Source organism: Botryllus schlosseri, chromosome 5 (assembly GCF_051294905.1).
Source record: "Botryllus schlosseri isolate E-star chromosome 5, Bs_hap1, whole genome shotgun sequence".
Taxonomy (NCBI): domain Eukaryota; kingdom Metazoa; phylum Chordata; class Ascidiacea; order Stolidobranchia; family Styelidae; genus Botryllus; species Botryllus schlosseri.
In genome coordinates this window covers 13,842,933-13,869,162 of record NC_137240.1, presented here as the reverse complement: position 1 = coordinate 13,869,162, position 26,230 = coordinate 13,842,933, and the positions used below count along the sequence as shown (strand labels likewise).

At 40.3% G+C, this 26,230-nt stretch overlaps 3 protein-coding genes and 1 pseudogene across 3 annotated transcripts; 1 reads left to right on the top strand and 3 right to left on the bottom strand.

Annotated features, from left to right (window-relative positions):
* Positions 1-2,716: 2,716 nt before the first annotated feature.
* On the bottom strand, positions 2,717-9,587 carry LOC145439137 (serine/threonine/tyrosine-interacting-like protein 1). The gene is made up of 7 exons (XM_080316620.1): positions 9,185-9,587; positions 8,304-8,443; positions 4,545-4,693; positions 4,373-4,483; positions 4,140-4,314; positions 3,994-4,078; positions 2,717-3,195 (listed from the first exon to the last, which is right to left on the bottom strand). Exons 2-7 carry the CDS (start codon positions 8,436-8,438, stop codon positions 2,807-2,809), a joined length of 1,044 nt encoding a protein of 347 aa, XP_080172746.1. The 5' UTR covers positions 8,439-8,443; positions 9,185-9,587; the 3' UTR covers positions 2,717-2,806.
* Positions 9,588-10,791: 1,204 nt separating this feature from the next.
* LOC145439146 (core-binding factor subunit beta-like) lies at positions 10,792-17,859 on the top strand. Its single transcript, XM_080316628.1, has 6 exons — positions 10,792-11,118; positions 11,725-11,811; positions 12,162-12,278; positions 17,045-17,161; positions 17,223-17,264; positions 17,330-17,859. Exons 1-6 carry the CDS (start codon positions 10,996-10,998, stop codon positions 17,393-17,395), a joined length of 552 nt encoding a protein of 183 aa, XP_080172754.1. The 5' UTR covers positions 10,792-10,995; the 3' UTR covers positions 17,396-17,859.
* A 1,027-nt stretch (positions 17,860-18,886) lies between these two features.
* On the bottom strand, positions 18,887-23,190 carry LOC145439143 (calcyphosin-like protein). The gene is made up of 4 exons (XM_080316625.1): positions 22,787-23,190; positions 20,561-20,738; positions 19,965-20,174; positions 18,887-19,291 (listed from the first exon to the last, which is right to left on the bottom strand). Exons 1-4 carry the CDS (start codon positions 22,921-22,923, stop codon positions 19,190-19,192), a joined length of 627 nt encoding a protein of 208 aa, XP_080172751.1. The 5' UTR covers positions 22,924-23,190; the 3' UTR covers positions 18,887-19,189.
* A 1,218-nt stretch (positions 23,191-24,408) lies between these two features.
* On the bottom strand, positions 24,409-25,281 carry LOC145439147 (ubiquitin-conjugating enzyme E2 A pseudogene; annotated as a pseudogene).
* Between the last annotated feature and the right edge of the window lie 949 nt (positions 25,282-26,230).

Genomic DNA, 26,230 nt, shown 5'->3' with positions numbered 1-26,230 from the left:
AAAAGAGTTTATTTTTTTAATTTGGTCTGGTATATATATCAGCAATTCCAATCTCTAAACTAGCATCAATCTTTACCAGAGGTCACTAAATAACCGTGCTTCAACGAAGTAATTATTTGGAATGGAATCCACTTGCTCATATTATACACGCACCAATATTATTAATCAAATACTTTCATTTATTCAAAAACATGTGCGTTCCGCGCGACTAGGTCCGAAATGCACACTGCTTCTCAACTATGGAAGCTTCCATAGGGTATGTGTGTGCGCTGTGCGTGTGTCTAAGAAGCGTCTGAATAAAGGGTAGTGATGACATTGCCCATGGCAGGATGTACGGTTCTGCGAGGTGTTCCCACGGGAGAGCTTCCCTAAACTCATGAAAATCCCCTCCCCCCCCCGCAAAAAAAATGTAATTCTGGCTACGACCTTGTGTGTGAGCGATCTCTTGAGTGGTGACAGCTTTCTCCGCAAGTCATGAAGTAACAGCAATAAATGACAACTGTCCCGTCCAGCGTCCACCCGATACAATCTCTAAATCAGTGGTTCTCAACCTTTTTGTCGTCGCGGACCCTCTTTGCACCTTCACGTACCCCGGCGGACCTCCAGTTCTCATTTCAAATTTGCCTCTATTATCATGCAACCTTCATCTGCCTTGTGCAGTTATTATCTGTAGGCTAGTGATCAACAACAGCGAAATGACCTTTCTTGAAAATAACATCGACTTTTTATTATTTTAAAGCGAATTCTGTAGCTGCATTTCTTGAAATACAGGGCTATGTCTTGAAAATCCACGTCGTCGATTTGATATGAACGAGTGCCGAGAATCCATTTCCACAGAGATAGTTGGTGGCGAATGTAATAATAACACGTAACGCGTCCGACGACACATTTGGCTATGATGGCAACACACATGGATCAATATATCCTCCAGCCTATTAGTCATTTCTATCTAGCAGCTTATCGTGAAGTTATTCTGGAATAGCGGTCGGTGTATTTCATAGGAGAAAATGGATCTCTGCATACAATTATTTCCAAAACCCCAGCAAAACATCCCTAAACAGCAATGTGTTCGTATAAGTAGGCTATTGGCAATTAAAATGACTTTGCACTGTGGAATATTTCATCTCAGACGGCCATTCTCTGTTTACGTGAGTCCTGAACTTTCAGCAGTTATGAACCGAAAGTGCTTCATCGTCTCTCTAATTTAAAACAAATCAAAAATAGTTTATCATCATTAGGTTATCAACCATTTTGCAAATTTGGAGTTTCGTGGATCCCTTGAAAAGGCTTTGCGGACCACCGGTTGAGAACCACTGCTCTAAATAGTCTTGGCGTGTGTTATGAACATAGTACATAGTTCAAGTGTACTAGCCCTGAATGTTCGATGACACCACTTCTATCAGCTTTGCCGGTAAATCTGATAATGAAAACGTATTTGCAATATGCAAGTAAGAATATAATGAACAATTTTCATTCTTTAACCAAAAAATTTTCGCGCTTCGCGCGAAAGTGTTGACGTCAGAGTTTTCTACAATCACACATCACTTTATAAGAGCGGAATATATGCATAAATATCGCCTCAGATGTTGTGTTAGTCATCCAATAAGGGCCCAAGACCATCGTTTTAGCCCATTTTTCCTTATCTTAAGGTGGGAGGGGCTCATTTACGTCATCGAATTTTTCGCCCCCCCCCAAATATTTTTTCTGGCTACGCCCTTGCTTACTTACTTGAGTTGATTTAAAGTCAGTCAAATCTACTTCAATTAATTTTAGGTTGCTTATGTAAGAAGTACTTCTACTCGTACTTGAGTAGATTTTTTCGTCGCTACTTCTACTTCTACTTGAGTAGCTTTCTTGACTACTTTGACCACCTCTGGAGATAGCATCATGTAACGAAGTCATTATACCAACGGGTCTGCCCGAAGATGTTATATTATTTTTTGGGGTCCTACCTTTTCAAACACACCTCACTCAGCTCTAGTACTGGTAAATCTGATCACGTGAACAGAGAGAGGATAAAAAATTGATATTAATATGTATGCAATTCTTGATCATATTGACCGATTCAATATTGAATTATAGAACTTTTCCACGCTTCGCTCATTTAGGCAATATCAGCCAAGTCACTAAACCAGTGGTTCCCAACCTTTTTCGTCTCGTGGACTCCTTGGCCGATATTTAAGCTAAAATCCCCCCCCCCCCATCGGCCTTGAGTTTACGATCTATGAATTTGGAATGTTTTTCGCGTTAGCTCATATGTTTGCTTAAAAAGGTAAACATTTTCACCAGCGACCCCCTATTGATGCCCTTGGGCCCAAGACCAACTTGTTTTTTTTTTTTTTTTGGGGGGGGGGGGGGGGCTGACAAAGTGCTGGTACGGTCCTGTGTACATGTACACTTGTACAGTACACCCTCAGACTAAAGCAATAGCGTTATCTCATTATTAAAAATGCAATTGCAGTGAGACAGCGCAAACAAAAATTCCAAGTTGAATAAATCTGCTCAAACAGACTCTACTTTATGTTGATTTATGAAATAATTGGGGTGCGGCATGCAGTTACGGCCCTGCTCAATGCAATAGGCTTACTCAACTCCCAAGGTATAATTACGGTGTAAATGCGATTATTATTCCTTTCACAATCTATGTTAGACCGAAAACTGCTACACCCTTTGCAAACCTATCAGATCCTCGCCTGAAGTAATCGTGAACGGAGTGTACCCGTAATAAAAATATAATAGCAAGAATAAGATTGAAGATATACATAACATAATTCTACAAGTGCAGTGTGTATGGGTATCTGTGATATCAGAATGGAAGATCACTCAAAGTGCAGCTATTTCCAGTTGTAGTCTTTTCAAATTTGAGCAGCTGCTCCAAGAACCCTACATTCGGCATCGCAGTGGGTCTACAATCTTTGAGAAAGTTACACGCTTCTATCAGGGACATATTCTTCGCACTCATTAAGTAACCGATGACAGCAGCAGAGCTTCTACTACGGCCTAAATTGCAGTGCACCAAAACGACACCTTTGGATTCAAATGTTGAGATTGCACTATTGACAAAGGAGATGATTTTGGGCAGCCAAGTTAACAAGTCTTCATCAGATCTGTCATCTAATGGCACTTTCAGATATTGCACCTTGTCAGCAAACTTGTTCGAATGCTCCATTGTTATATTGACAATATGTGATATGCCTGCAAACAAATTAAAGAAAGTGAATTCACCTCAATTTTTATAATCATTGCATGCATACGGTCAGTGAAACTATTATGTGTGGACAATAAAAAATACCAAGATAAAATCAGTCCCTTCCAAAGCAATACCCATTTGATGCTAAATTTTCAATTTCACCAGGAAGAAAGTATGGATATATATATATATATATGTGAATTATACAATAGGCATAAAATTTATACCACTCAGCCTTCACAAATTCCAAACCCTAAATCAGGTAGAGAGGTAAACTACGTCTTTGAATGAATGAACCACAGATAATTGCAGAAATGATAATTGAAAATGCCTAAACCCAAATTTGAGTAAGTAGGCTAATTCATAGAGCAATATTTCCGAAAATTATGCTGAGAATAACAAAATTTTACCAATTTACACATTGCCTGATTTTAGCCGTGATATTGAAAGTAATATATTGTTGGTTACATAGTAAACATACGGGTAAAAGAAGATGCGAAAGTTGACATGATTTACCGGACCATTAATCACTGTGTTACAAATCATTGAATGTTATAGACTTAACAGTCATAATTTACAGTTCCGAATGAAAATTGTATACATTGCTCCCATATGTAACAGGATAACAGATTGAGATGACGGGTGACGTATTCATGTTCAGTAAAGAGTTGTCGCAATCGCAAAAATAAACAGTGTTTCATCTGCTGCAGTAAGGCTGACTATTGGTTGTTTAATTGAACCATGGTAACAAGAAATAATTCATAAATAGTGTTTCTACCAAGTGATGAAGATAAATAACTTACCTAGCGAGGATATAACATCAAGATCCGTGGCATGCTTTATGTTGCCTTGGAACAGTGATCCAGGGATAACTTCCGACGGCATTGTCTGAAGAATTCACGAGAAAACTTAATCATGGAAGATTTCACAGCCTAGGTACCAAACTCACCTTGATTTCATTTGACAGGTGGTCAAATTCACTGTAAGGCTCCAATGCAATAAGAGACGGATATTTAACCAAAAACCCAGAAATTGAACATTTAAGATGGTAATGTTCCAGTTTCACGTCAGTCAACTTGCTGCTCACAAATTTTAAGCAGCAATTTGATTCCAGGGAGCCATATCTGTAAACACGTTAGTTAAGATATGTCCACCCAACCACCTCTTGCATTAATAACTTACAAGATAATAAGTTGGTACTTCTTTATTTGTTCATTAAAATCTTTGATTGGATTGAATGTGGACCAATGACGTGCTGTAGCAACATGAGACGAGTTATATGCTTCTTCATCCCTGAATGATATGTTACTTACACAGGATATTTCACAGAAATTAAAGGTAAGAGTCAACCTACCTGCAATCAAGCAACAAAATGTAATCGGGCTCCAGTAGTTGCGGTAATCCTTGCCAGGTTTCAGCAACAATAATATTGTAGAACTCAGTTGGAGTCATTTCAGTGCTCAGATTATCTCCTTGCATATCCGGTTCACAATTGTTTCCAGGCTGAGAATATGAAATTGTCACCACGGTGAGAGTTATGAAATTATATTGAACGTAATAGGATTTTGCAAACATCATCAGGGTGATATTCTCGAGGGAAACTGACTTGTATTTTTACTTAAATTACATTGGTCAACAAAATGAAGAAAATAGTTTAGCATAACATCCACGAATGGTTACTGTGGTTTTCAAGGTTGCTGAATACGAATATCACATTAGTTTTGCCAGATTGACTCTAGTTTAGATCAGTGCTCTTCAACCTTTTTCGACGTGGTACACCCTTTTAACGTTTGCCCAAAACTCGTACACCCCTATTCATTAGGGGTCTTCAAAAATGACTTTTTTGCTAAATTGTACTGGCTACTTGATAAAATTGTTACGTTACCTAACTTAAGCGTACACACAAAATTTGGTTCAATTCCAACCAGTAGCCGCATTGCTACGGGAGAAGAAAAAATAAATATATATATATAAAATGAATACCGAAAAATTTGAAATTTTTCTGTTAACCCATGAAAGCATTAGGTTGTCTATAAAAACGATGTTCTTCAACTTTGGTTCAATTCCAACGAGTAGAAGCGGAGTTATTGCCGTCAAAAAATTTGGATTTGAATAAAATAGTATTTGGTCACAGAGTCTATTCGCAGCCAGTTAAGCCGCCCGCCACGCAAATTGGAATTTATTTCGTGTCAGCCCAAAAACAGCATGACATTACGAACGATAATCAACCTAAATGTAACAGTATTCGGAAGAGCGTAGGTAAAGTTACTGCTGCAGAAGCGGTAATTCAGACCAGCCATGATAGCAGGCGGACCAGCCTAGTGCGTATCAGGCCTGCCCCACACCACACACAGTCGATAGTAGCACTTGGGCTGCAAGAGATGTCGTAGCCTCAGATCATATGCCGCTATACATAGTCTATTGTCGCTAATATGCATCACTAATAACCAAATACTAAATTGCAAATGTATGGAGAAATATGGGACATAAAATCGGCATTTTAAAACAAAAGGGTTGCAATTTAAACATGGATGCTGTTTCGACCCTGGCTGGCTACGTCACTTCATTTATGTGCATTGCGGTATTTATTAACGTCGGATAGGAAGTACCGATTCAAGGAGTCTGAGCTATCGCGGCGGTACCCTCAAAAATCACTAAAAGACCAATGACTAGCTGAACACATGTTTGTTAACTGCATACTTTCCAACACCAAACGGAACCATTGGTCTATTGCCGACGGCTAAATGAATAGGAGAAATATTTGCTCATGACATCACGATCAAGCGGTGCAGAAGTACTTGAGATGACATCGTACCATATTGCTCATTAACCTGTGCGTCAACTTGTACTGGCCCATAAACCTGCCTTTGTGATGGCTAGTCATGAACTCATTGTAATTCGGTTCTGGTACACCCCATCTGAGTGGTACACCCTTTGCAAATTCTGGTACACCCTAGGGTGTACGACAACCCCGGTTGAAGAGCACTGGTTTAGATGATACTCATAACCCTAAAAAAAGCCCATATCACTTGGTTGGAGGTAAATCGTAGCTTTGTTTCACTTTTATACTGCATATAAATAGATACTTGACTATGAAGAACCCTTATATAATCAAAGTTAATTCAATCAATATGAACATGAACCAACGAGAGAGCTTTGTTCGTCAAAAAAGCAGCAGGTCAAGCCTTAAAATTGTACTTTTGTACAACAGAAATATATTTTCTTCAGTTCCAATTAGTCATTCTACCAAGATGAAAGAGGAGTATAAAGCTATCAAATTTGTCCGTGAAAACCTTAACTACAATACTCATAATGCGTCCCATCTTTTTTGGCTTGTAAATTGACAATTTTCTGCTGAGCCAACAAAGTGGGTAGGCCTATCCCTAGTATCCCTATCAACGAGAATTCTAAAGCTGGTATATTTGATGATCCTCAGATTCGAATATGGATGAAAGATTTCAATTTCATATTAAGAGAGGATCTCACTGCATGGAATTCCTTCTGTAGGATGTAGTACCGGTATATATAAAACTTTTTGGAAGAGCACAAAGCACCTAACTGCAAGCAGTTGGTCTTAAAAATTGGTATCTGATTATGGGAAACTTGAAGCAAACATGAGCATCATAGTTCACTTGCTGCTCAGTCATCTTAATATATTTCCTAATCATCTTGATGATTAAAGTGAAGAGCAAGGGGTAAGGTTCCACCAAGACTTCAAAACAACAAAAGAAAGATGTCAGGGTAGATGAGACAGTGTTGGGATGACTCGAGTCATGACTTGACTCGAGTCAGACTCGAGTCACCTTTTTCGTATGACTTGACTTGACTCGAGTCACTTTGCTAAAATGACTTGACTTGACTTGACTCGGCGTATCAAAAATGTGGATTGACTCGTGACTCGGAGCAAAATTCACGAGTCAATTTCAAGTCATCAAGTAATCGGTGTCGATAAAAATCACTGTATCTTGCGTATCTCGAATTGTTCACGAAACGCTGCTGTAACCCGCGAGAGCGACCGATCATTCAACGATCGTGCGTTTTACTGAGCCTCCATTGTTTTCACTCTCACAAATATATTGACCGCAAACGAAGTCGAAGCTTACAGCTTACTTTGTAGTAAACTAGCATAGTAAAGTAATTTGATTGAAAAATGTCTATTTCACTTCTCTGTTCTTACCTTAACCAACCTCTTGTTTTATTGAAATTGAATTCGAATATAGTTTACATATAGTCCCCACCAATTGGCGCAGGCTCGAATTGTATCATATCAATTTGTAAATAGGTAATTTATTGCATCCTATCAATTCGTTTCACTATTCTCTATTTTGGAAGGTGACTATAAACTGAGGGCATGCAATTACCTACGTAGTTTAGCAGTTCTACGTAGCCTATATGCGAGCGATACAGCGCCTTAAACTCTATATTAGTTCATCATCGGTAGAAAATCAATGTCCACTCAACATGTATTTCAGACAGCTAGCAAAATGCAATGACGTAATCATGCTTATATACTTGGAAAAGGCAACTTGACTTGAATTGACTTGACTCGTGACTTGAGTTGACTCGTGACTTGACTTGACTTGACTCGACTTGACTCGAGTCACCTCCAAAAATCGAGTGACTTGACTTGACTCGAGTCACCTTCGAAAATCGATTGACTTGACTTGACTCGAGTCAAAATGCGCAATGACTCGAAATGACTCGTGACTCGAAGGTAGTGACTTGATCCCAACACTGAGATGAGATGATGATATTTCCTGATCATCTTGGTGATTAGAGTGAAGAGCAAGGGGAAAGGTTCCACGTTCAACCAAACCATCAACACAACAAAAGAAAAATATCAGGGTAGATATTGACCAGTGCTATGAACATTTAACACTAATGCATAACAATACATGGCCGCATTGCTGCATTACTTTCACATTATTACAGAATTATACTTCACGACAAAATGTCCTCAAAGGACACATCTACTTCCTTTTCGATTTTTCATCTAACTGATGGTGCATGGAAATGCAGATATTCTACCTGTATCGATAAATCTAAATATATCAGTACGCCACAGTTGATATGAATTATTCCACCAAACAATTATGCAATCTTTTCGGCTTACATCTACTTGATTTGAGGATTGCAATTTCACATCGCACACATTGCCTGGATTGCTGTCTTCGTGATCTCGTTTTCTTTTGCTTTTTTTCCTCTTACGTCTATCCGATGAGTTCAATTTGGTTAGGCCATTTCCCATTGCATCTAAAAAAAACTTTTGCAATCGAAACACCTTTTTGTTTTCAGATGCAGAATAATTCGTGGTCAGTTACATGATCAGTTATTTCTTCAACAGTTTTTATTTCATTTCGAATAAACTACGCTAAATCTCGTGTACCAAGTTCAATGCCAATAATTTGAATCAAACAACTCAGCATGTTGTGTATTTAACACTACCGATCAGCCTGATTGGAATCGCTGGCCTTTTTGCCTGATATATCAGGTGAGCAGCGATGATTTTCCAAGTTAAAGTAATTTCATAAAAAATAGTTCAAAAATAGAACATAGTGTGAGCACAGGACACCGATTCCATACAGGCCGATCAGTTGATCATATGTAGCCTAAATAAATTATTGGACATCTTATGGTACTACGGGCACATTACGCTTACACTTATGGTACTTCTCTGGCATATTTAATCATTTTACTTCCAAAGCAAAATTGCACTGATCAGTGATCAGACTGACCCAAGGAAACTTCATGCGAAAGAGTGGGAATTTTAGAAGAGTAGAAGACTTAAAGTAATGGTCGACTGCTATAGTTGTGCCTACCATGGGGCAAAGAGCTATTGTCCATTGCGTATTCACGGTTATCCGGTACACACATTCACACACTGATGCTAACTAATTTAGACATTCATATTACCGACAAAAATACACCGGCAATAACACTATAACAGTAGTCAGCGTAAACTGATCATATTAATGATAATATAACACCTCTTACCTGTTCACGTTTCAGTCGGGAGATCCTTTCTTTAGGACAGCATCCGGACAATTTATGGAAAAAATATATATTGAGCTGAGATTTATTTTAGTTTACGTCAAGTCCACAACTCTCTCCATCGTATTTGCTGAAGACATTCCCGCTGTATTTATTATTTGGTTGGTCGTCGTGGAAATGAATTTGGTCATGCATGGCGGATTGATTCGTGATCCATGGTCGATGATGCAACCTATTTTGTAGAGCTTCTTGGGGGTACAGAACAATTTTATTCTGCTCGTGGTCCTAGAAACCCGCAAAATGAGCCTAGAATGTTACATTGTAACGGAGTTTGGTATTGTGACGCAACGAGTATTCAAGTGAAGAGCAAGGGCATGAGATAACATTTTAAAATTAGTTGACTAGTCCGACCAGCGAGCGATATGAAGGCTTGAGTCCGGCCCGCGACGCAATTTGAGTTTGACACCCCTGGTGTAGACTGTAGAGTAGAGAAGAGATACTAGGGTTACCACGTCCTCCTTTTCGATGAAATGTCCTCCCTTCGCCCAAATGTCCTACATTTTTGACAATTAGTCCTAATTTTTATCCTGACATACCCCCCAAAAACACGAAAGACGTGAAATTGTGGTCGAAATGACGGACGAGGGGTGATTTGGGGGTCAAATCGGTAAAGTGACCTTTTATTTTATTTAGTCAACACTGACAAGTAGCTGTATAAATTTAATAATAATCACACATTTACTAGTCCACTATAGTAACTTTGCAGCCTATGGAAAGTGTCCTCCTTTCCGGGTCTCAATGGATTTATCAAGTTAATGTACTTCAATAGCTGTAGAAATCAATGACAAATCTGAAGTCAGCAAGTTGTCAACAAGTTCTTTGAACGCTGACTGCATATCGGACGTAGAAACCCATTAAAGTCTGCACTCGTGCACGTGAACATCAGTTAGATTGGAACGCATACTACGCATCTTCCTTAAATTGGTAATGTGGTTAATGTAGTAAGCAAGTAGTGTCGTGGGTCACATTATCATGTAAGACCAGGAGCTGTCGGTGGCCGGCTCAAAATCCCGTCGCGGGCTGTATGCTGTATGTTGCCCGCTTCTGCATCATAATGATGATCAATTTTCTCTGAAGAGATGTAACCCATTAGCGCCCTATTGCGGAGAGTGTACCCGTTTTGTCTCCAACTGTTTCGAGAGTCTATTTTTAGCAATAAGCGAGAGACTGCGATAAGCGGGTACAACGAACGTGCCGAACACTCACGCCCTTCGCCGCGGGGTTGCTGTACAGCTCGGCGAGACGGAAAATCAAGTGCAAGATATGAACAGCTTACGTCGTACACTTTGAATGCAGATTACGAGAATGTTTGGCGAGATTGCAGGTTTTCTCGAGTGTCATTATTTATTGCTATTAGGAACTCAGAACGGTGCAGCACGGAGTTACACATTATTCCAGGGTGACGGCGTAATTTCATTGAACTCGCTGCAATGATAGTGATTGTCAATTTCACTTTTATTTTTCGTTAGAATGTCTTTTTACAACTGCATGAAGTTTACGGTAGCCTATGTTTCTACCTGAAGAGAAGATACCTTCGCTACATCGCACAACTGCCTTATTGTACACGTTTACCTCTCTGTGCTACTGCGAAATTGAAATGTTATCCCTTCTGATCTAAACTGCATTTATTTCTGATTTTTAAACGCAGGTTGCACAAACGTCTTAGCAACAGTTTTGCAAGGATGATTCACCTCAAACTTTGAAGAATCGATCGAATAATATTAAAATTACTCCACGGGTGGTCAATTTTGTAAATGCGAAGTGGCGGGGTAACACTTCTTGCGGTGATGTTGCTGAAAATGCCTCGTGTTGTTTCGGACCAGAAGGCGATATTCGAGTCCAACGAGCTCTTTCGACGTTTGAGCAGAGAAGCTGAAGTGAGAATATTATGATTCCTACAAATCATATGCACTGCAACATTCCGATACATTTAAGGTTATGGTGGTCTACCGACACCGACAGTTCTGCCGTCGAAAAAAAAATGATTTTAATATCCTCCTAATTTGCAGTTCTTCTATTCTAAATATTTTATTCCAATACCATCAACCTCTCGTGTTTGATATATCCTGTTTTTGCTTCACTCACCCTTCATTTAATCTGAACGGGCTAAGCCTAGATAAATGCGTGGGTAGGGCCGTGAACTCCGATTATGTGATTTATGATTATATATAGATAAACAGTGTCGTTTCGTTACTAGTCAAAAACCAAGTAGTTACGGATGAAAATAGGATAATAATCAATTCATGGAATTTCCTAAATAGTGGTGAACAGAAGTGTTCATCATTGCTTTTTTTGTTAAATTACCAAACTGTCCGATTGCTATTTGATTGGGGGTTTCTATGTATAGAAATATTACGCAACAACGCAACGCATGGATCTGAATTGCCTGTGTCATATAATTATGACATTTCTTCTGTTACGAATCTTGGCAATATGAATTTACGTAAGCCTTTCGATCGTAACGCGCAAGAACCGCTTTACAGATCAGATACACAGGATTTCGGGACCGAGCAAACGAAGAGAGACAATTAAGATTCCAAAACAGTTGTCAGCAAGGCCGCGCCGAAATCGTAAGTAGGCTAATAGTATATTTGCAAATGTTATTTAGTGAATTCCGGCGGATTTGTGTCTCGCTTCGTACATATAATGGACTCGCTTCTCTTTGAAATCGCCTAAATACCGTTGAGCGCTAATTTGACCTCTGCAACTCGAATTCAAGACATGATTTGGTAACGGTTCATTTGTATAGATATGAATATATGGCTATGATAAATTTGCATCGGTGACTCGGATGGCATGTTGTTGCGCTGATCTGCGGATATATTCTGCTACGTGTTTTCTTTTCAATTTTCCGCTTATATTTCTCACGGATATCTAGATATCCCTGATATTTCTAGATTATTCCTCGAATCATTTCCAGGCATTCGTAAACACTGGGACTAATCTCTCCTTGCAATTCTTCCCTTGGAACGTTGAAAACACTCAGAACATGAGCCCGCCGAAAGATTACGTAAATTTCGACAGAGAACAGGGCAAGGTATGCGTTATAACGTTCACAAATTTGCGCTTGACCGTATGTCAACAGGGATGGATATCGCGCTTACTTGTGTTGATAGATCCCGATATTTCGACATGCCATGACCAGGGACCACTAAGCCATGTGCGGCAACACTCGGTGTGTGCATGTGATTTTTATATGAGAATAAGGCCTAATGGTCTCTAATGGTCGGCTTTCGAGAAACGTGTCTGTGACGCCATAAGGCGCGAATTTTAAACGACAATTTGATACTAATCGATCATCAAGAGATGCCACATTAGACATGACCAACGCGTGGTCGTAAATCTTCCCGCTGGTAATACTGTTGCCATTGAAAATGAGTTCATAAGTTCATATTGTATTGTGGCAGGCGCGTTACCTCTTTTGTAAATCAATACAATTCGGAACGAAAGCAAGACTGCCTTAGCTGGGTCCTGTGCCTGAATTGATCACTCCTTTCATCCGTACTTATGTATTCCAAAACTTTCATGACGGATTTTGGCATTTTGATTGATTTGTCTGCTGACAGCGTTAAGGTGGATTCCAACCAAATCCAAAGTACACGCTTGTGAAAATAGTCAACTTTTGAGTACTCAATTGCTCATGCTAATTTGATACCAGCCAGTATCAGTGTCGGCGTTGCATGAACTTGGCAGTCACATAATGTCCCTCGTGTATGCCAAGCAAATTACATTATAGTTCACAAATCCCTATTTTATTGGGTAAACGCTTCTGTCAGGTATCCATATGGACGGCACTATACGCGTAACGTCTGTCTATTTCCCGCGCGAATATTTCCCAACACGCCGCATCTCAAGTTGGTCGTGAAATCCCATGTGATTTACGAGCAGTAGGGCTGTTCAAAAATAACATTTTTTTCCGGATTCCAGCCATTCACTGATTAAATTGTCAGGTTACCCTAAAAAACGCTGCACACCAAATTTGGTTCAATTCTAACAAGTAAAGGACTCCGCAGATCCAATTAAAATTTTTAATTTTGAAAGATTTTGAAAAAGTTTCCTCCTTTTCCGATTCCAAAATATGGTAATCCTATTTGAAATGCTTCATTCAAAGTTAGTGGCTCGAAACCTGGGGCTCGTTTCCATTTATTCCGGGGTTCGTGAATATGTTGAATGAACGTAATCAGCTTCAAAATAGGCCGTGGGTGGGTAAGTCTGGGCAACGGTGCTGACCGTATTTTTCGTAATTAGCTTTGAGCTGGGCCACGGAACATTTTCGAATTGGAAATGGAGTCGCGACCATAAAAGGTTGGAAACCAACGGATGTGTGGTTTTCATATAGCTCAGTGGTGCGCACCGGCATTACGCTGGTAAATAACCTTATCGGTGTGACATGAACATGACTTAACAATCTAAAATTACGCTCCCTGCATTTTCCAAGTCATCATCCTCCACCAGCTCTACCGCTAACCCTGATCATATGGGCGGAGAGAGGATTAAAAATATGTAGTAATATATATTAAGAACCAATATTACTGACAGAATTCATTCAAAAAATGTAACGACCAGATGCATATAGAAAGAAACCAGATGCATATAGCAAGCCCCCAGAACTTGCATCGATTACCCTACGGTGGGCCCAAGATCAGTGTTTATTTGGGCGGGAGGGGGCTGGAAATGTAGTTTCGGTCATGGTTACAACTTACAACACACAGCCACATACTCCTGAACCGGATCATGACCACCTCTGGTCGACAGGCAAAGCTTTGCTAGTGTGACGTCATATTCACATACAATGCGCTTATTACTCATCTGGAAATCCGCTAGTGGGCGCTAAAGAATGTCCGGAATTTGAGCCACAAAAATATGGTAACCCTAACCTAGCCTAGGGGGGTGTCAGATTGGTCACGTGCTATCCTTTTCTTCGGTTCATTGTCGTTTCAATACAAGTATTAATAAAAGGTTTGTGATTGCTAAATACGGTAAGAATTACATTCCTGAGAAGTCTTGGCCAAAACAACAAAAGACTATTCAGTCACCGACGACAATTATAAAACGCGGTGCTTAAATTTGGTCCTAGCAGAGAAGTGCAGTGATATTGAGAAGACGCATAATTTAATGTACTTGAACGTGAAAATTACTCAATGTTTAGGTCCCTGGATTGCTCTGCCTATAAACAATGGTATGCAATTACATACCGTAGCTCACTATACATAGTACGAATTACGCTGGATAACTGTATGAAAGAATATTAATGGTTTGGAACAGTGGTTTACAATCAAATGTACATCAGGACAATGTCATTTCGTCTAGCAATATATTCAAAAGCAGATTTATGGTACCAGAATATCCAAAGGAGATCTGTGGTCCACCAGAGACGACGAGCTCACGCGATTTACCACTGCTTCTTGCCACGCAACTCTGCCAATATTGCTCATAAAGTAATTGGTAAATTTCTCCCTGACCTCCTTTGCTTCGTTGCTGTGCATATTGGACCCCAGCCTCCCAGTTCGAGGAGTGGTCTCGGTTTAAGAAGTGGTTGTAGGGCCTCCAAAATCACTGGACGTGGCTGGTGCGATGCCAAGGTTTGAGAGTGTGCATGAGGATCTAAACTGCAAGAAGTAGTGCAAACAACATGCAGCTTTGGTAATGTCAGTGGCAAGTTTCGGCTCGGCAGTAATGGTGCCCCGGAACACTCTCCACCGTGCTGCCATCACGCCAAATGCGTTTTCAATGACACGCCGTGCACGTGATAATCGGTAATTGAAAATTGATTTGTGTGATGGCAATTGTTTGCCGGGATAGGGTCTCATCAGATTCCTGCGTAATGGAAATGCCGCATCTCCAACCATGACGTAGGGAACACGTACATCTGTCCCAGGTAGGCAGCCATCATCAGGCACATTTAGTTGACCATTCATGAACTTACTTCCGAAGGTCGAATTCGAAAATACCCCACCATCAGTATGTCTCCCCGAATCACCTATGTCTACCAGAGTGAAGCAAAGCTGTGAGTCACATGCAGCGAGAAGCACAATACTAAAATTTCCCTTGTAGTTATAAAATTCTGATCCCGACTTGGCAGGGGCCTCAATGCTAATATGTTTTCCATCGATGGCACCAAGGCACATTGGAAAATGCTGCACGAGCTACACTGCCAACAAGGACTCAATATCACCGTCCTCCAACACCACGTCCATTTCCAATGCTCCTTCCACGTCCATTTCCTATCCAGCCAGTCAACAATGTTTTGATCGCAACAATATTTTGATCGGCCCGCGAATACGCGGTCCGATACACACCAATGAAGCGGAAAGCCGAAAGCCTGCCGAAAGCCTGCCGATAGCCGGAAACCGATGCGCTTCGGCTATAGGCTAGGTTTTCGGCAATAGGCGTCCTGTCTGGCGATCCCTTAAAGGTGCGAAATTTTGATAGCATTCAAGGGCATCGTGATTTTTATATATAAGCTATTTTGCCTGGCTGACGTGAGCTATACAATTTCACGCAAGAGTACGATGCAAAGGCATGTAAATATTACGCAATTAAAAACCAACTAAAAACCAACTCTGTTACAAAACGGTGATTATGGATATTGGAAAATACCCCACCTAGTGTAGTACAACGGGATAGAGCCTCGTGCCCGGTAGGTAAGTATGCCTGCTGAGTAGCCACGATGATAAATCGCCTCCTCTGTTATAGAAATGGAGCATTGTGACGTAATGAGACCTTAATATCGCACCATGTTTTGCAACTGTCTATATTTATTTATTTTATTGCTGCACGGTGCGAGCAGTGCGCGAAGTTATTCTGATCATATCTCGTGCAAATCTCGTCTACGTATTCTAAAGAAACAATATTTTGAATATGTAATTTACTTCAAGAATAATAGGGGCCTGATAATGCCAGAGAGATCAGATTTATATTTCGTCTGTGGCATCAGGTACTTTGACGATGGCGATGCGATACGATCTTTTAGTTAAGGTCATCTAGTCTGCACGTGTACAACTATCATTTTCTCCTCCATGCTTTTCGTGGATGCTGAGCGCATAGCGAGCTTGCTAGCCGCGCATATCAAGTTTTTGAAGTCTTTGGTCTGACCCGACCGGGGATTGAACCCACAACTAGGGCTGGACACAATGATTCGAGTACTCGAATCTGAGTCGAGTATTAATTCTAATAATTCTGAAATGATTCGCTCCTCGTCACTGAAAGTTAATTTATCAACGAGAATAATGGTTTCGGTACTATTTTCCAATTTAGAAGTCATGAAACCTTGATTGGTCGTATCGCAGCATAGGCTACGAAACATACAGTGCAAAGCTATGAACAATATTGAACATTATTGGAAATAGCACATTTCCGAAGTCATGATCATCCCACAACATTCTCACAATGTGCAATGAAATCGGCACGGTCGAAATTACCAAAGTATCTTTACTGTGATGGATAAGAGGCATTATATTCTACGTGGTGGCATAAAAGGTATATATTTGAACTTTGATATATCACATTATGTTATGACGTCATACTGAGTGATACTCGAATGCTCGACTCGACTCGAAGCACAATACGTGATTCAGAATCGAATCGCTCAGATACTCGATTTTGCCCAGCCCTACCCACAACCTACCGATCACGAAGCCACGATTACGCTATCTCGGCTCAGGGCCAAGAAATATCCCCGACCTTGATTGGAACGAAGTTTTAAGGAGATGTAATATGTTGAGATTGATTGAGCATAGCAATCTTAGTTCTTCGGGCGTCTGCAGCGGGATTCCATAAATTTTAATACTTAACGCATTGCAGGTTCATTTAAAAGCTCCTTTCATATTAAACGGCGTTTGCGTAATGTGGAAAGGCTGGCTCCATCTGCACAGATTGGAGGGAATGGGATGCATCGAGTACGACGAAGAGAGAGCGAGAGTATGATTTGTAATCGATCTATTAGCGGCAGTATTTCCAACATTTCCCGTTCACATTACAGATAGAGGCATCACGGATCGTGTCCCCGCAAAACATCAATCAGGTTGGTATGTTCGGGGTATTACCGCGTGATATAGCGAGTTAATGCCTATTTTTCCAACTCTTCAGAATCACAAACATCCGTCTTCGGGAGGAAACGAGTCGCAATTGGAAAAACGGTCCAGACTCCGTTGAGGATCCGTCGCTATTGCACGCCACAACTGGCAGGAATCACGCAGCGCTGGGTGGCGGAGACTAGACTAAATCATGGAGAATTTTGCTTTATTGTTACGAAAATCCAATGTTGCTTTTTGCTAACGCGATATAAGGCGGCGATCGAAATATTTTGCCGGCACGATCGTCTCCCGATATCGATTTGCGAAACACGCGTGGCATCAGTCTAGACTGCGCGTGTTTCGCGCCGGGTGTATGTGCGCGCGCGCTTCAAGTAGCGATAACTGTTTTTTCGTACGAAGGTATTCCGACGGAGTCGCCCGTCATATTTCTACAGTTTTATAAGTAAACTTTGTTATAGCATAATGCAGCGCGATTACACCCGCTGTGTGACGACGCTCTTTTTACAAATATTGCTCGACTGCTCTCGTTCTGTATTTTCGAACGGGGCACGCTTGGCTACAATAAAAGCTTGCATTGTTTTGTTTGCGTTGCCGCGCGCCGTTGAATTCGAACGTTCAGGTCGGAATCTGATTTAACGATACGGTACCCTGCCGATTACGGAAGCACGAATCACATCTTCTCAGTCGAGCAGTTTGGGAGCTACGGCGAAGACAGAGAAATACATGACCAAAATACCAATTCTGTCAGCGTTGCCGCGCGCCGTTTAATTCGAATGTTCAGGTCGGAATCTGATTTAACGATACGGTACCCTACCGTTTACGGAAGCACGAATTACATCTTCTCAGTCGAGCAGTTTGGGAGCTACGGCGAAGACAGAAATACATGACCAAAATACCAATTATGTCAGCTCAGTTCAGTAGGCATTTTATCATTTCAAAACACAACACGATTCAGATAAAATGAAAAGATGGGAATGAGTCGAAACGACTTGTAGTAGTATTTCTCCGGCCGAACAGAGGAGGAATCGACACGGAATCTAGTGATCATAATATCTGGCGAGATTAGCATATGTTGTGTTTATTCAGATTGAGATGATCGAATCAAAACACTAGCAGACTATTGAAATGATGAATTTTTTAGCATTGAATTACGTCATTCCTCCGTTCGCGTCTTGTATGATATCACAATACTTCGGTATAGGGTTAGTATTCCCAGACGTGATGAAATTAATCATCGTTGGTAGTGAAGTCAAGGTGGCGTCAATTTCAACCCAAGCACAATTAAGACGTCCAAGTCAGTAAAAAAGTAATTATTCTGGGCCTAGTTTTGAAAAAAAAACTGAAGCAGAAGTAGTCATGATATCTCGCCCAAGTAGCCAAAACCTACTTGAGTACTTCGAAAAGTAGAATTACCATGCTACTGGCCACCGCTGAGCATCTATGGTCAATTGGTCATAATATCACGATAGGGAAAGGTAATCTAATCCAACAGAAGCCGAGGATAGACATTTGAAGGCTGGTTCTGCAGCATTGCTTCGCGTGTTTCTCTGCAAAGTCCACCCCCTTTCTCCCGAAGACCCGTGTCCGAGTAATATATCCAACAACGACATCAGAATATATACTCCTGACTTTTATTATCAATATAGTGCATATTAACGGAAATAAAACTGTCACATAAGATCTATACCATCTTAAAATCAACGCACAGTTCCACGATGAGACACAAATTCCATCAGAGTCAAAAACACGATTATATGAATGCTGCACCCTTTGGACCGATCCGAAGTGAATTGCGACAAACTCAAAACTGAAGAAGTAATTGCTTATATGAATCTATCAGGTTAAAGCAAAAGTTACTGATATATCATCGAATATGAAGAGTTGAAGATAATAAAAACAAATATAGAATTGGTCAAAGTTTCCAAGCCTTTCGCATCATGATGTCGAAGTACGCGTCGCTGTCGACGGACGAGCTCACGCCCACATAATAATTGAAGAATTCGTCGTAGGTAACCTACAAAAAGTTGGATCAGTAGCTTGTTACAGAGGCAGTGAATTTTAGCCAAGTAATTTGTAGTACAATCTGACATATCGACCTCGCCTACCGACACATGCAGCATTCATCTTTGTCGCTTCCTTTCATGTTATCCTTTCTTAAATCCAGTGTGCTTACCTCTTATTTACATGATGTAGGCCAATGTGAGTGTCTGATTAAAAGACTACTCCAAGTCGTTTTGTAACCCTCCTATCTTTTCATTATATCGCAATCTTGCGGTGTATTGATTTGACAAAAATTTTACTAAAATGGTGATGATGATGATGACTATCCAATATCTTGATGCAAGATTTGTATGAACACAGCGTTGGAACACCAAGAAACTCGGACTGGGTCCATAGAACCGTGTCACGAAATTTTATGAAATCAGCGAACCGGTTAGTATTACTGGTTACTGTCAAGGATTTTCTGAATATATATGACTTCTCCGATAGAACCTGACAAACGATTTGAATACCTGAACGGGTTGTAAGATTTCAATTGAAACATGGTAATGTCCCAATAAATCTGAAACCATGTCATTGCTGAGATTCTTTGCTATCCTGAAATTGTCACCGCTGATTCATTTGTAATTTGTTACCTATCTGATTTATTGTAGCAGTATGGTGTCAGGACCATTCCTTGTACTTACCACTCCGTCCGCGTCGCCGGGAGTGTCAAAGCTGGTAAGAAACGACTGAAAGACCCGGTCCTCCGTCCATTCTCCGTTTTGGTATTTCGGATGATGGGAGGCGTTGTAGACCCCTCTTAAATCTTCCACTGTGATCACGCCGTCGCCGGTCTTGTCTAATTTCCTGAACGCTTGCTGAATGAGATTTTTCCTCGCTTTGGAGAGTGGCGGCTGAAAAACATCAATGCCGCCTCTGAGAAATGGCGAAAGAGATTTTCACATCACAAGCCGTAATAGTAAACGAATGAGAACTGGTAAGTACTCAAGATTACTTGACCACGATCGTACATATCGACTTTGCCTACTGATACACACTATTTCATTTTCATCATTTTTATGGTAACTTGACTAACTTCCATCACTTTTCATTCAGTTTGCGTGCCTCTTATCCATATGTTCTACGTCAGGGCTACTCGACTATTTTTAGTAAAAGTCCAGTTACACAAGCTAAAAATTTGCTTCGGTCTCATGAAATAATTTGCAGCATTTAAAAACTGTGATTCAACTCACGATTTGTTTGGCCTAGGATCAAGCAGAGGCAGCAAGAGTACACTTACCCGTAGATTGATAAGAAACTCATCGAAATCTATCGATCCCGAGCTATCTCTATCGAATGCACCGAACATTTCCTGAACCTCCTCTGGGTCAAGGTCGACTCCATAGTCTCGCAGACCCTTCTTGAACTCCTTCAAATCAATCTTCTTGTTACCGTCATCATCCATAATTCGGAAAGTCCTGCATCGACAAATACACACAAATATACTCATAATGATATCCGATATCATTGCATATTTGCATGGCGGCACCACTAGCACGACAAAGAAATGAGCCTGCCGAGTATGATCACTGGAAGGAGATCATGACCATGGCATCACTAGGCTACATATGAATAAAATACGTTGAAGTATAGTAGACGATACAGGGTCACACAGACAACTCAAAAGCACTGACTGTCCTGCTGCTGCATGATGCAGGCCTACACACTAGGAAAAATCTAACATAGAAAAACGATGCATGCAATCTTTTATGAATAAACCATGAGCTCTATGTAGGTTACAAATCACAAAGATGAGTACATTTGAGCTTTGAGCATTCTTGATCAATCTGTGACATTCGTTATAGAGATGTACAAACGCTGCACATGCAGATTTGGCCACTGGAGTTCGAATAGATAGGGGTTTACTCAAATCAAAATCCAATTCAATCGTCATCTCCTGGAGATAGGTAGCTTCACCAAGATCTAGATACTAATTTAGCGCTGTTCTTAATCATATCTCAGATTCTCATTGAAAACGACACGGCCAGAACCAGAGACCCAAGAGTCATTACGTTTAACTGAATTTAATATTTGAAATGCTGTTCCTTTGCATCTCTGGTCAATTGTCATTCAACTGCTAGATAGTGTCAAGTCTCAGTGCGTCTACAGATACAATACTACTAGTTCAATGCAGAGGCGTCAAAATCAATTTCAATGCGGGCCACATCGGCATACAGGCAGCCTTTCACATCTCGCTCACGAGTTTGGCACAGGTTCTGATCTATTGCAACACAGGGTATGGCACCATGGTTTCAGATAATTCTTCAATCGTTTTAGAAAGGAAATGAAGAGTAACAGAATAATATTTCACTAACAATATAACATACTTCAGAAGATCTTGAAGAGTTCAAATAGCTATGGCCCACTTCCAAATAAAAATATAATCTCACACACCACATGTCGCACATTCGGCCTGGGGGCAATGCAGATCCTTGTGATTGACTTTAGAAGAACCCTTCAACTTGATTACAACCCTGCATTTTATCATGAGTGTTGTAATTGTAATGATGTAGTACCGATTGCACTTTAATAACAAGAATGATGATAAACAATATGTAAGAAGCAATTTTTATGTGTGAAAGAGACCAATTTAATAAGAATACATTATGCATGCTTGAACATTGCATTAAAAGATCCCGGTAGGATACAATGCAGTATCCCAATTTATACATGCCGGATGCTGTACTTTGTGCATGCAGAGAATGGTTAATCACTCACTTGGTTTATCATGCAGTGTAATCATTTTCTAACACCCACAGACCATGCAACAAAACAGAATGGACTTTCCAAAGCATGGTTGGTGACGCAACACCAACATAGATTAGAAAGGAGTACAGAATCAGTTTGCAAGACGTGAAGTTCTGAAAAACTCAATTACCGTGGGGATCCACTACAAGGAACTGAATGAGAATGACAGATTAAAATTTCAAGCAAATCGCAGAGCACACGTGATGGAAAAACAAGCACAAGCTTAGGAGTCAGTAGTAATATACATGAAAATTTTTGAAAATCGTGCAAAACAAACCTTGATTAACTGACGAGTAGTAGGAATATGTATTGAAGCTATATCCAGAGCAACAAACCCTCTAGGTGTGTTAAAACGTATTACCTTCTCAGCATCTATACAGCGTGTTAGTGATTATCGAAGCTCCAGAAATAAATTACAACCTTGCACGATCATAGAGAGAATTTTATAAAAAAGCAGATCAGAGTGTGAGCATATGGGCAACAAAACTGTTTGCTTTTAAAGATAGGACAGTAAGAGGTAACTGTACGTCTATAAAACTACGGTTCACATTCACACACGTATATACATGTGAGATAACAGAGAAACAGACGAATTGCTGAAGTTACGGGGATGTGTGCAAAAGTATACCCGTGTACTTAAAACAAAGTTCAATATGGAAAATTACAATGTTCTTAGTAGGAACAATACTTGGTCACACAAACGTGAAGGTTTTTTCACCTGCCCAAACCCTTGATTCCACTTGAGCCACGCGAGAGGCACTGAAGTCTTAATTTCTCGATAGGATTCTTGGTTACTTTCAGTTGTTTTTCCGCTTTCATTTTCATCTCTCGGTCACCCCTCGCCGTTCCTGCCATTTTGATGCTTATTCTATCCAACTAAACGGTAAAAATTGCAACAATCATATATATTTACACATATTCTCATCATAACTTGAAAAATACTTAATTCCCTATAGTGCTGAAGGAAATCAAACTCAAGATACAATGCAATACACTCCTGATTAAACATGTCAAACGATAGTTCGTCTTCGCTGTACATTTCAGTCAATCTCTCCGGCAGAAAATATTTTCGTGTTCCTATATTGTGACAAAATCACCGTCTCCGTATCTTCATCTTGGCTTGTCCGTAACCATAGCACAGCTTTGAAATTACTCCACCAACATTCGTGAGCGTGTGACATGAAGCGTGACTACCTGAAGCGAGTAATTTATAAGCTGAATGTGCCTGGGGAAGTGAGGAAACCGTTCAAGTCGTGCACTTTCGGCGTATGTGTGTAAGTCTATTTTATTTACTGATATGTTTAAAACTATGCTGTATAGTATACATTCGTATTCTGTGGTTTCAAATGAACTGCCCATGATTTACGCATGGATGAACCAAACATTCGTCGATATATTTAAAATTCACTGCGTCTTCTCTCTTTTTCAGTTATTTGTAGACCTTTTCGAAGACCGATAGTTGTTGTTGATATGGAAGCGAAGCCGGGTAGAAGGTCGCCAAGTCAGGCAAATATCTGACAATAACCGCGTATGTCGACTTGATGGGAATAATCCAATGTGGATGTTTGATTGAAAGACCAAGCTCATTTGTTGTGAGTCTGCCGGATATGCCGAAGTTCCTCTCTTGGAAACCTGAATCGGAACATAATATACATGACATAGCTATCTTGAAATAACTATTTGAAGTAGATTGAAAGGATGCATGACGAATATTTGTTACAGAATCGATGTATTTCCTCTTTCTGGTTTTCTGGTCAGTGCAGTCACGAATAGTTTCAATTACTACTTTGTTTTTGTTAAATCCTGACAACGGCTTTCAGAATTGGTTCTATCTTCTTGAACACTGCAGACAAAATAGATGCCATGACAGGTTTTATAATGTTATCACTTAATAAATCGATGAAAATCTATTCCATAACTACTTTCTACTTGACAAAAGCTGAAGTAGTCTTTGTTACAAGTTGAAGTAGGCCTACTTCATTACAAGCTCCATGATTAAGTAGATCAGGTACCACTTTCACCCGTACGTGGTTTGCTGAGATCTTGAACAGGTAATATTCTGCTTCTAGCAGACAGATTCCACTGCACACAGAAGATATCCTTGCTCCACGAGAAATGGGGATCCATGTCCAATATTTAGGTCTTTGTGGGACTAATTTGTAAGCAAAAATTCATTCATCTACAATAAAACTTACACATCTTAAAGAGGAATCTGGTTCTTCGAGACGCCAATACCCATTCTCTTTAACTGGTATATCGCAGTACCAGCAAAGGAAAAACCCAGACAAATCATGTACAACTCTGCCAAGATCCCTGATCCCTAACTAAATACTGCAACGCTGCCGATAAAGGAAATGTATTTGTTTCAGCAATCGTTTACTAGGCCTAAACATATGCGTCCTGACCTACAGTTGTAAGTAAAAGGTGCCTGCGATAAACGCAGACCACTGGCGGCTACTAGGTCTTAACATGGCTGGTTTCAAAGAATGGCTATCATACTCCTATCGATAGGTCGCAATCACAGAATTCACAAAGGTATGCAAGAATGCGGTAAAAATCGTAGCAAAGAATGGTAGAGTGAGTTACTTGTTGCGAGACATACGACGACAGTGAAAACTTAAAAACAATGGAACGATACAAATAATACGGGGCTACTAATTACGTCATACGCTGCGCTCCTTCCAACTGTCTTCCACAATACTTGTTACTTTCTTTTCATATTCTCTTCGGTTTTCTTGATAAAGCTGCGCAGCCAGGTTATTCGCCGGACTGTTAGGATTGGGCTCGTCTAGCAATGATTGAATTGAGGTTAAAATCGAGGAAACGTCGTAGGTGGGACTCCAACGATTTTGTAGAATATCCAAACATATACTGCCGTCAGCGTAAACATTCGGGTGAAACATGGGTGAAGCGAATTTTACGGTAGGCGGCTTATTCGGATATTCTTCCGTAAACTCTATCGTTAGCCTAAACGTCCCATCCTCAAACGGAGTATCGACTGGGCCGAAAATCAACGCGTTCCAAATCATGATATTATTGTCCGTTGGCGCGCCGCTAACTCCCGTCGGCGGGTCTTCTTGCAGCTTTTTAAAATCCCGCATTAATCTTCTTCTCGCCGGTGTGGACATTGCTACCGGAAGTTACGCAGCAAGATCTCCTAAATCGCTAATATTACACGTTTACGCTGCGGAACACCAACAATCGAAGAGAGATAGATTTTAGATATGATTTGCAATTGAATTATGCAGCACTGGGCAGGGCAAAGATATTGCTCAATTCAGCATAGAAAGAACTAAGTAAAGGTCGTTGACCATTCTTGAGAAGCATTTCAAATATCACAGGTCTAGCCGAAAGAGAATTTCAACCGAGACCGTAGCAGTCAATATTACACCACAATAATACCAGCTTACAGTAAGCATACCATTATCATTGGACATCAAAACGGTACGAGAACACAATATACCAACTATATCACAATGGCCGCTGACTTTGTATGCTACCGACTTTAAGACACAAAGCATGATGCAATCCACAGTTAACCCTCACCATGGCATCTATCACAGGAATATTTGGCAGCAATATCAGAATCGCTGTACCAAGGTAACTCCACAAGTGCACAGTGGAATCTCTTTCAGCAGACATACTCTACTGAGCAAGAAAGAATTCATTCACCATCGTGAAAAATTCAAACAGGGTATTCAAATTATACATTACACAAAAAGGATTGATTGAATATAGTGCAATGCAAATGAATATGAGTAGGTATATATGATTGGATATGAAATGCTTACTGTTGGTTGGCTGGACTGCAGCCTAGAAATACAAGTTCGACTTTCAAACCCAACAACTTTGGAAAATAAACATTATGTATGTGAGCCTTGTGGTATAAGAGTCTTGGCCGAATAATATGCCTCTTAAGTAGGATATTTTAGTACATCAAATCAGTTTAGCATAGGCAGCTCAGTGCTTCTACTTTCATCAAATGTTCCAGTAGCTTATCAGACCTGGACTAACAAGAAAAGTTTCATTCATCTTTGATTATTTTGACTTGGACAATTAATCACTTCTCTCTTATTAAGTAATTGTGATACAACTATATCAGAGGTAGTCGCCATATAGACACTACCGTATGCAACATGGTACGAAATATGAATTCATTTGA

Bases quoted from the DNA above. Each gene is read 5' to 3' on its own strand.
- LOC145439146 (XM_080316628.1), top strand. From the start codon at position 10,996: ATGCGAAGTGGCGGGGTAACACTTCTTGCGGTGATGTTGCTGAAAATG. The intron at 11,119-11,724 runs GTGAGAATATTA...ACCGCTTTACAG, and splicing joins GTTTGAGCAGAGAAGCTGAA to ATCAGATACACAGGATTTCG. The intron at 12,279-17,044 runs GTATGCGTTATA...AACGCATTGCAG, and splicing joins TCGACAGAGAACAGGGCAAG to GTTCATTTAAAAGCTCCTTT.
- LOC145439137 (XM_080316620.1), bottom strand. From the start codon at position 8,438: ATGGGAAATGGCCTAACCAAATTGAACTCATCGGATAGACGTAAGAGG. The intron at 4,694-8,303 runs GTAAGCCGAAAA...TCATATTCTCAG, and splicing joins AATCCTCAAATCAAGTAGAT to CCTGGAAACAATTGTGAACC. The intron at 4,315-4,372 runs GTAAGTTATTAA...ACGTGTTTACAG, and splicing joins AAGTACCAACTTATTATCTT to ATATGGCTCCCTGGAATCAA.
- LOC145439143 (XM_080316625.1), bottom strand. From the start codon at position 22,923: ATGGCAGGAACGGCGAGGGGTGACCGAGAGATGAAAATGAAAGCGGAA. The intron at 20,739-22,786 runs GTGAAAAAACCT...TTGTCGATGCAG, and splicing joins GGAATCAAGGGTTTGGGCAG to GACTTTCCGAATTATGGATG. The intron at 20,175-20,560 runs GTAAGTGTACTC...GATGTTTTTCAG, and splicing joins AGTTTCTTATCAATCTACGG to CCGCCACTCTCCAAAGCGAG.